Source organism: Centruroides sculpturatus, unplaced genomic scaffold, assembly GCF_000671375.1.
Source record: "Centruroides sculpturatus isolate CEXI.00-Female unplaced genomic scaffold, Cexi_2.0 scaffold328, whole genome shotgun sequence".
In the NCBI taxonomy this organism is placed as follows: Eukaryota; Metazoa; Arthropoda; class Arachnida; order Scorpiones; family Buthidae; genus Centruroides; species Centruroides sculpturatus.
The window spans coordinates 627,598-637,752 of NW_019384678.1; the positions used below are offsets into that span (position 1 = coordinate 627,598).

The following is a 10,155-nucleotide window of genomic DNA, read 5'->3' on the forward strand; positions in this document are numbered from 1 at the left end:
ACCGAAAAAGGTCGACGTAACAAAGTCGACGAGTGAATGTCTGTTATTCGGCCGTCGGTTAACATCCGGAAAAAAAGAATACGAGCCTCTTCCCCTCTCGGAGGAGAACCGGCGATCCTGCCAAATGTTACGATAATATTCCCTTAAACGTTGTTTAACGTAAATCCTCGCTATCTCGTCACCCGCTATCTTCGTGTCCCGAGTACTCGCAAAACATCGGCACGCGGGGAATGCCGGAAATGAGCGTGCGGATGGCTGTAATCCAGCAAAATTGAATAGTATTTTTGCTATCTTTGTTGTTAAGATTTTTCCAAATCTCCCGAACTGTAGAATTTTTACCGTTTAAGTCTCGTAGCGCCGCGATAGCGGCTTCGCTATCCGTAGAAATAGCAATAGCCTTATTCCGTTGACTCGTATTAATCCGATCGATACCCTTTGTAATTGCAAAAAGCTCCGCTCGAAAATTGTTACAGAGTCTACGCATCTTCCGTGTCTGGTAATATATACTCCGCTCGGCGTTATAATAGGCAAAGGCCGCACCCGTACCCGTATCGCTCCTCGAACCGCCCGCGTACACACGTTCCTTTCTTGTACTTTTATAACGCGCCCGAACAACTTCGGGTATTTCCCTAATAGGCATCCTTTGTACCGCTAAAACTCTAGTTTCCACTTTAACGTCGTCCAATCTTAGGCACTCCGGGATATCATTTTCTGTCCTTAATTTGAGGTTATGGTTTTTTTGGAAATTATATAATAACAGATTATAAATGTTTGCTTCCGTTTATAGGTAATAAGTTGACGTTATTATTTTATCCGTTTCATTTTTTATTATAAACTAGCCGTTACCCGCGACTCTAGCCGTTACCGAATATAAATGGGGTTTGCCAGCATATTTCGACAACCGTAGTAATTGTTATATAACACCTACCGCCCAGAATCGAACCAACTGTTTTCAATTCGATCAATTTTCTGCAACGTTTACAATCGTTCTATAATCGAGCCGATACGCCATAACAAATTCGAGTTTAAAACGGTTCGAACATTTGGTTAAAAAATCGAAATATATAACAAATATTTATAACCGTGTCCGAAATGTTATCAATTTAATACCCCTAAGTACTCGACGAAGAATAAACGTAATTAAAAACAAAAAATCGCGTGTAAAATAGTACGGTAGAAGCCGTTCTTTCGGTTAAGCCTTAACGCTCCCCCGCAAGGGAATTTGGAAAAATCCCTTCTTAGCGCGCGTTCTCGCCACGCATCCTAACCGCGTACCAAATTTCACTTCTAGGTTCTGGAACTTTGTAGAAAAAACTGGAACATCGGCATCGAAACGTCACAGATTTTCCAAGTCAACCACTATCAAACCCCGTATCTCCCGCGAGACGCAACCGCCATAGCGCGCGATGGGAGACTGGGGGCTACTACCGCGCGCAAACACTATTCGTGAGCGAGGCGTAGTTTTGGCTGCGGAGCGAAATACAGGTACAGTACACACGCGTCCATTTTTATATATATAGATATAGATTATAATTGGTATTTTGATTTTTTTAATAGGAAATATTACAATATATAAAATGTTGTAATAGGCTATACATTTTGTAAATGTCGATAAGAAGGCATTTTCTCCATAAAAATACGTTTTTAAATACGCGGCTTTAAAATACGAAAACGACGATTACCAGAGGATCGATTACCACTTCCGGTCAGAAAAGATTCATTTTACCTTAACGTTAAACAAAGGCGATAACTCGACGGGCAAATTTAGACAAAATAGGCTATATTTTATTTCTTGGCTAGGCCAATTAAATATTACCGCGCGCCGAGTATTGGAAATTGCTAATTTGCCACGAAAGAAACGGAAATATTTCTCCTACTTGGCATTTTTATCCGAGATACAATAAGACGGTCTTGGTCTATTGTCGGTAGCCGTTTCCGCACGCCGATACCGGGCTTAAGACGACCACCGTCGGCCGTATATCTACGAATTATTAGGCTATGGGTTACGGCTATGCAATCTCCGTTCGATTTGCACGGGCGCGGGTAGTGTTTCGTTTCTTTCTTTAAATACGCGGCTAAGAGGAAAAAATGTGGCCGAAATGAATTTCTATATACACGATACGGGAAATTTAAAATGGTGGAAATCGGAGAGAAATAATTAATTATCTTTGTCCGAATAAGTTAAAACGACAAATAAAAGAAAATAACTTAAGTTACCGCAATTATTGTTATCAATTTTAAAAAATCACTTTTTTATGTCCCGCAATTAGCGAATTGTAAAAGTAAAAAGCCCGGACGGACACCGGTTCCACCGTTTTGGCCGTCTTTCTACCGCCACGTTTAAGTCCTTTACGGACCAAGTAAAAAACAAAACCCGACGACGGAAAACGAAACTTTTATTTCAATTTGGAGTCATTTACCAGAAAAATAAAGGCGATATAAGGCCACCGCCTCTTAACCCATTCCGTTAAACCGCTGGCCGGTCGAATTTCGGACCCACCCGGCTACGGTACAATCGTAATAGACGCCATTAATGGCGTACAGGGGTGAAAACTCGGCAGTACTCGTAGGTATGGCCCGAGCGCGAAGATAGAAGCCGAGAGGCCCGGGCGAAATTATAAAGATTGGATAAACGGCGAAAGCGCCAGAGTGCGTGGCATTTGTTAAAACGAAAAAACAAAGTACGGTTGGTAATAAATATACCAACGCGTAGTAACAGAAATACAAAAATAGGTGGCGCGACCATACGGATTAAAACGGCGCGGATACATCAATACCGGAGATACAGAAAGCAAAAATTAAGCCAACGATAATATTCAACCACGGTTACGGTGGAACGCGACCGCCCGAACAACAGCCAGGACAAAAACACTAAACAATACGGTAAATGGTAAAAAAGCAACGGAGAAAAATGGCGTAGGTAACGAATACATCGAAGACGTAGGCGGAAGGACGACGACGATAAGCCAGCCAATACAATTAGTCAGGCCGTAGCCGAAACCACGCCGGGCAAAAACACGTGGCAAACGACGGCTGCCCGAACAACGGCCCGGACTAGAGGATACCCGCGGTTACGACCAATCGAAGAGGACCGACACAATTACAGAATGTATTCGTACCTCTTTGGGGTGCCGGCCGTAGCGCGTAAGAACGCCGGCCAGTTTTTACTGGTGGAGTGGCGGTTGCTTCCGGGAAGATTACTTTGAAGGCAGTTCGCGCGCGTAGGTGGTTCCTATTTCTTCGGACAGTCCTGGAAAAGGCGGCCATCCCCGCACCCACTGCCAGTACTATCTTTCTCCGTACGGGTGCTGGTCCCGTGTCCAAACGACAGGCACTGGAAACATCGGATGGCGGGAAAAAATGACCAACTGGACATCTACTCCATTGTACAGTACGTTTAATCTTTTCTCTCTAACACGATACTGTACTTCCCATGTCCGGACCGGCTTCTATCACCCGAGATTCGTACTCGGCACTCGTCCGTTTCGTCGGGAACCCGATGGTAGGTTTCTCGGTGTAGGACACCCGAAGCCCACAATTTTGTTGGTAAATAAATCCCGAAAGGTCTTCTCCGTCTATAGTCTTAGGAACGGATACGATTTTAACCAGTGGCAATCTTTTCCGGACGACTTTCGAACCCGGCCCTTTAATCTCAGAAATAGCCACATGGAGCGCGTCCGCATCCTTGGTGCCGGGGCAATTACGGCTGTAAACCAGCGCGGTGTAGCATCGGACGGCGTAGATCCCAGTATCCCGTTTCGACGCTCGTACAATCGTAATAGGGCAATAGACGCTCCCCGGCCAAATTGGGTTTCGTCCTTCCTTCCGGGACCGGGCAGACGGAGAGCCCCGCCGCCTTCTAACGCCGATATAAAGTACGAGCGACCCCGATAAGACGGTAATTACGTTGGGCAAAAAAGTCGGGTAACCCGACGGTGCCGCCGGCCGATCGGATCCAAAACTCGGCCGAAGATAGCTTAGCGCCTTTTGTCGGTGGCGCCCGTTAACGACAAATTGCCATCGGACGGGATTCCCACCGGAAGAGAAAAAGGGAGACAGCCGGAAAAAGAAAAGAGACTTTCGACCTTTCCGAATACGATAAGGATTCCGCGGGAAAAGGCTGGGATGCCGACCGCCCGTCGACGGACGGGTCCGGACCCAGGGCCGAGGTGGCCGGGTCGGCCTTTTTCCGCCACCGCGGGAAGGACCGACGGAAATCGGAAACGCCACGCTCGGTTCTCGCGTCTAAAAGTAAGTCGACCTTTATTTGGCCGGGAGAATCGTAACTCCCAGCTCCGACCGCGCCGGCAAAACCGTAAGAACGTATTAACGCCACCCTTTCTCCAGCCGGGTAAAATCGCGCGAAAGTGGGAAAAGGGATAACAAAGTTAGGTGGTGACCGGGTGGAACAAGTGCTGATGAAACGGGATATTTCTGGCCTTTCTTTCCACAAAATTAAGACCGGGAAACGCATTTGGCCGGTGGCCGGTAGCCAAATTTTACGCGGGACGTTATTAACCGAGACTTAATTGGGTTAAAGGTTTGGCCCCCGCCGGAGCGCTCCGCCGACGTCCGGCGCGGTTACGTGGCGCCAGATACCACCGAAACCGAAAAATAAAAACCAAGGTCCCGGGGTTTTACCTGGACGGAAACTCTCCGCCATTGACGAAATTCTTCGTCCGTATTTCGCCTAATCTTTTCCCTCCGGGCAGAAAAACGTTTTCCGCCATATTTTCGAAACGCGCCCATCCGTCTTCCGGAGAGAAGTTTTTCCAACGCCCGGGGTTATCGGTGGCGGGAGTCTTAATTATTGGCCGCGGGCGGAAAGAAAACCCTATTTTACGGGAATTCCGGCGGAGACGACGCTTTTACCGAAAGCGCCCCGTTAAACTTTTTAAGAGAACGATATAAAGGGAAAGAGGCCGAAGGCGGCCGGGATTCTTAAGGTCACCGTCCCGTAATTACGTCCGGGTAGAACGGGCGGAAGTAAGTGGGGGCCGCCCCACCCCGACTTACTTCCGGGACACCCGAGTCCTCTTCCGGTCCGCGGCCGGAGTCCACAGGCCGATGGTACGTTACGTAAATTTTCCCGAGAAAAGAAGAGAGCGCGGGGGACGAAAGGTGGTCGATATAATTAATAAGATACGACCGGGTCCGACGGCCGCCGTTAAGCGGGAGGGAGGCGGCGCCACCTCTCCCACCCGCGGAATAAGGCCGCCTAACCGGGAAGGAAATTCTAAATCTTAAATGCGCTTTCCTTTTACGCAAAAACGTACTTTCTTGCGGTTAATTCTCGGCCGGAGAAGAGACGGTTTCCTTTCAATCTCGGCGAAAAAACGTGGAAAGCGCCTTCTCGGCCACCCACCGGAAAGAGAAAAGTTAATAATAAAAGAAAGAACGAAAGAATTTGCGCAAAAACCCAAAGGACGGCGGTGAAAAATAAAAACAAAAATAAAGTAAGTTGTAATTCCCGCTTTGGACGGATAAAGGAAACTCCGGCTCTGCGCGCCGTAAAACGACTCGGGCTTTCGATAATTAAAGGCCTACCCGGGCATTATTCTTTCGTCGGCGGTTTCCGAGCGCTCCAATAAAGACCGGTCCGACTTTGGAAAGTAAACGGGCGCCGTTACGTTATTTTTAAACAAGAAGACCCGTCGCCTTCCTCCTTACCCTCCGTTCCGTCCGAGTTGTTCGGCCCGGCAACCCGTCCGGGGTCGACGGAACCTTCCTTTACTTTCTTCCGTTCTCGGCCTTTCTGCCCGTCCCTTTCCCCCGAAATAACGCCTCCGATTTTCCCGCCTTTAAGGGAAGGCCAACCCCCACCCACCGACCGGAGAATAGAGCCGAGGGGCGAGAGACGAAGCGCCCGTCCCGGTTAATGGAGGTGTTTCCCGAAATAACGTAGCGTTTGGCGCTTCGTCCCCCGAAGGAGGCCGACAAAAAAGGAGGATTTCGGCGGGGACGTCGCCGGGAGTCTCCGGCAGAAGAGTTTTTTGTGGGGCGCGCGATGGAGAGATAGGCCCGGTGGGAGACGGAGAGCGGCACTCGTCTAACCCGGCGCGGGGATCAATACACCTTCAGCGGACCGTGTCCATCGACGGTCTTCTACCCGAATTCGGAAAACGGAGACGTCGCCGCGACCCAAATGGGTGACGTCAAGAGCTATATAAGAGCGGAGCGGCGCCGTTCGTCGGCATCGTCCCGCCATGAACGGACTGCGACTGGTAAGTAGGCGCAGCGCCCGGCGCGTAACGCCGCCGCCCGCCTAATCCTTTCTCTCGTCTCTCCGCAGATCGTACTTTCGGCCGCGCTGCTGGCCGCCATCGGCGCCGCCCGCTCGGAGGAGGCCGCCCGGAAGGAAGAAAAGGCGGAGGAGTCGGCGGCGGAAGACCTGAAGGAAGCGGAATCCGGACACGGAGGAGGAGGAGGACACAGCGAGTATTTCCAGTAAGTCTCCCGTCCGGCCCGCGTCCGGAGCGGCCGGGCCGGGTCCGAAGCTGACGACGCTTTGTCTTTTGCTAGATACGCCAGAGTGCCGGGTCACGACGAGTACGAGTTCGGATACAGGAAGGGCAACCCCCACCACTTCCGCGAACGACACGAGCAGAAGGACGGCCATCGATTCCGCACCAAACTGAGATGGGGAGACAAACACGGAGGTTACGGAGAACACTTCTGGGAGTACAACCACGTGCCCAAACACCACAAGGACCACCACCGTCGCTAGAAAACCCCTCGACTCTTCCCGTCCCGCTTGTATATAGTACGAATCATCGCTCTCCGGCCGTTTCGTCCGATAATAAACCTTAATATTTTCTCATTCCTGCTTTTCTTTCAACCCGAGACGATTCTCCGGTCGCGCTTAAAACTTGGCCGGTCCGTTCAACCCGGATTCTACGCCGCTCCGGCGACGGGACGGTTACAGAACGCGCGCGGAATATATTTATCCTTCCTATAAAATTGGCGTAAGTAGAGCGGCGGGGGAAAGGGGGACGTCGCCGAAGAAACGCTCGGCCGGTGTTAAAAAGTGGCTCGTCTCGGTAGACTAAACGGCGGACGCCTTCGGATCGACACGGATGCTCGCCCCGGCGTCACTAATGACGGCCGAGTCTTTGCCCTCTTCTCGGCTCGTCCGACGGCCCGACTTTCGCCTCCCGGAAGGCGAAAGTCGACGCGCCTCCCAGGGGTGGACGGACTACTCTCGCTTTTTCCTCCTCTTTTCGAAATTCCCACTTCCACCTTCCCCGGCGTCTGGGCTTTTCTAAACGCGCAATTTTCCGCAATAAACGGCGGGAAAATTGGCCGAAGGCGCCTTCTAAATACGTTTCCGTCGCCGACTTTACGCCGCGGGTTAAGAACGTCGCCCACCGAGGAGAAAGCCCCAGCCGGAAACGGTTTTCTTTCCACTTCCGTTTCGCCCCCGGCGGAGAAAGGCGCGGGACGGAGGGGTTACGGCCGACGATACTAGGTATTTTCTAGAAAAGGCCAACCGGGCTCGGTCCCCTAGGCGTTTCTCTTTCGGTTCGACGCCCAAACCAGTACCGTCGGACGCTCTCCACCTTCCGTTTAAACCCGGAGGGAAGGAAGAGGCGGGCGAGAATTAGGTGGGTGTGGCCGAGACTGGAAAATTAGACTTAAAGAAGACGGATACGACGTAAGAAAGGCGTCGGAGGAGGCGGTACTCTCCGGGATGGCGCGGCCAGGCCCGGTAAAACGGGAAGAGGTTCCGAGACCGGGCGGAAAACGTCCGCAAATAAAAGCCGAAAAGGTGTTTACGGATTTATTTTCGACGGACGGAGATCATCGTCGGTCGGTTCCGACTTTGGCGCGGGGGTCGATTTACGGGTCTTTAAAGTAATAAGAGAAGACGCGATTTGACCCGGGATGTGGCCCGTTTCCCATCGGAGGAAGGGGAAAAATTGACGACGAATAAATTAGCAGACTACGGAACGGATGGGAATGTTTGTCGTTCCGGTGGGCCGACACTGGCACGGTTTGCGATTATTTGGGTAATACTCGGTTCGTTTTCCATGATTGTCCGTCCAAGACGGCTTTGGCTATTTTCGAATTTTCGCGCTCGTTCTTTTAAAACGGACGTATTCGAGAGGGAAACGGAGAAATGCCAAAGTCCACGCCGGTGGAAAAAAATGGCAAATAATTGGTCGGATTCTACTCTCTTTTAATTAACGCTTACGTTAATTAAAAGAGGACGAAAAATACGGCAAAACTCGTACTTTCGCGCGTAAAACGCGAAATAAACGGAAGCTGGTCGTCGACGGAAAGTTCCTCTTTTCGTCATTCCATTCTTTAAATATAACGATTTATAGTCTGGATGGAAGAAAATCCCATCGATAATTATATTACCGTTTTCCGGTGATATAATTTATATATATAATAAATATAATTTCGTCTGGTAAGAACGAAGAACGAAACCGGATTCCTCGGATATTTCCCGTCGTAAAAAAACGCGGCCATTTTTGCGCTTTTCCGTCGCTGGTATTTCGGCCACCGTCTTACGGAAAATCTGGAAATTCTTTCCGACGACACGTTCGGAGAAATTCGCCCCCGAAAATCGGCCATTCCCCGCTCCCGTACCTATGGTCGGCGGGTGACTTTTTTACTCGGCGGGACGACTCCCGATTTCCAGCGGTGGGAAAGAAACCGTACAAAAATATATCGAAGAAGGGAACCGAGCCGAAGGTAAAATCCAACGTCCACGCCGCGGTAAACGACGTACGGTACGGTCGACCCCCGTAACGCCGTCGATAATTCCGTTTTACGCCAGTTCCGCCCGGTACGAGTCGCTTAGATTTTACGAATACGCCAGCCGTTGGGGTTCCGGCACGCGTATTTGTAAAATTTAAGCGGCTCGTACCGGGCGGAACTGGCGTAAAACGGAATTATCGACGGCGTTACGGGGGTCGACCGTGTATCGCCGGGTTAAATGGCCGGAACGGTGGTAACCTTTAAATTTTACCAGAAAAATTGTTTCGCTATCCGCGCGCCAAACTTTAACAATACTCGAACCGGACGGTAAATGGCGCGGTTTCCGCTTGTTCGAATACTTTGCGACAAACTTTACGCTAATTGGTTATATTAAGCCAACGAATTTCGCATTAATAAAGTAAAAGGCAACTTTTACCGTCCTTATTCTATAGACGTTTGTATGGTAATCTTCGGACGACCAGCGGCGAATATCTACGAGAAAGAACTCTTTTCGGAGTAAAATGTGGCGAGATCGGCTCTTCTCTACCGGTAGAGAATTCGGTAAACGAAGCTGTCTCGTACGTCGACTGGGAAACGTCGTATTATCTGCGGAAGAAAACGACGGATTGCTGGCATTTGTGGGAAAATGATTTAATAATCGTATTTAGATATCATCGAAGGTAAAAGTAAAGTTTTACTTTTAACCCCTTAAAAATGCCCGTTTTAATTATTAAAGCTAAACCCACGCCAGTAAATTCCGTAATTAACGCGTAAGTAAATAAAACCATAGCCGGGTGCGGGCCGAAGATTAAAGGGGTGGCCGCTTTCCCGTAAGCCTACAAGTTGGACGACGGCTGTCCGGAGTGTCGAGCGTCGTTCCACCCACTATCCCAACGTCGTCGTCAGACTCGTAGGCTTACGGGAAAGCGGCCACGCCTTTAACACTTCGGCTAATAAAACGTGGACCGTCCCCCACTCCTACGGACCGAACTTGGATAAAAAAAGTAACGCATTTCCGTCGTCGGTGGTTAAAAAATGACCTTTGCCAGTCCGAAATAAAAACCAACCCGTCTTTCCCCGGACGATACTTTTTCATTTGGTTTTCGGTATTAATTTAAATAAACGCCATTTAACGACGAAACAAAGAGCCGTATTCTGGACAATAATAGCGTTTCATCGCCGGTCGTATTTTTCGTTAACGGTAAATTACGCCAATTATCGTAAACGACTTACGAAAAGTGAAGATTAAACGCGTACGTCGTACGCGGGAAAGGGACCGGCCAGTTTTTTCTAACGTCTAAAAATGATCGGAAATCGGAAAAGTCAAGGTTATTTCGGACCGGCGGGATCGTAATATTTGTCCAAGCCGCCGGAACCGGTGTGGGGATAGTGGCCGCCTCCGTAAAGTTTTAACGGAAATAACGCCGCTTCCGGTCTCGTCTTTCGTCT

At 49.7% G+C, this 10,155-nt stretch overlaps 2 protein-coding genes across 3 annotated transcripts; one reads left to right on the plus strand and one right to left on the minus strand.

Moving 5' to 3' along the window:
- Positions 1-2,327: 2,327 nt before the first annotated feature.
- LOC111626910 lies at positions 2,328-5,741 on the minus strand. Of its 2 annotated transcripts, XM_023370438.1 has the most exons (3): positions 4,232-5,741; positions 3,508-4,200; positions 2,328-3,432 (listed from the first exon to the last, which is right to left on the minus strand). In XM_023370438.1, exons 1-3 carry the CDS (start codon positions 4,472-4,474, stop codon positions 3,412-3,414), a joined length of 957 nt encoding a protein of 318 aa, XP_023226206.1. In that variant the 5' UTR covers positions 4,475-5,741; the 3' UTR covers positions 2,328-3,411. The 2 variants fall into 2 exon arrangements, with proteins under 2 accessions (XP_023226206.1, XP_023226205.1); XM_023370437.1 differs by having other exon boundaries at positions 2,328-4,200.
- LOC111626909 lies at positions 5,068-6,827 on the plus strand. The gene is made up of 3 exons (XM_023370436.1): positions 5,068-5,079; positions 6,233-6,447; positions 6,523-6,827. The coding sequence occupies exons 1-3, from the start codon at positions 5,068-5,070 to the stop codon at positions 6,725-6,727; spliced, it is 432 nt and encodes a 143-aa protein (XP_023226204.1). The 3' UTR covers positions 6,728-6,827.
- The last annotated feature ends 3,328 nt before the right edge of the window (positions 6,828-10,155 follow it).

Coding starts and splice junctions, on each gene's coding strand:
- LOC111626909 (XM_023370436.1), top strand. Junction 6,448..6,522: donor GGACACAGCGAGTATTTCCA/GTAAGTCTCCCG, acceptor GTCTTTTGCTAG/ATACGCCAGAGTGCCGGGTC.
- LOC111626910 (XM_023370437.1), bottom strand. CDS start 4,474: ATGCGTTTCCCGGTCTTAATTTTGTGGAAAGAAAGGCCAGAAATATCC. Junction 4,201..4,231: donor TTTTAGACGCGAGAACCGAG/CGTGGCGTTTCC, acceptor GTCGGTCCTTCC/CGCGGTGGCGGAAAAAGGCC.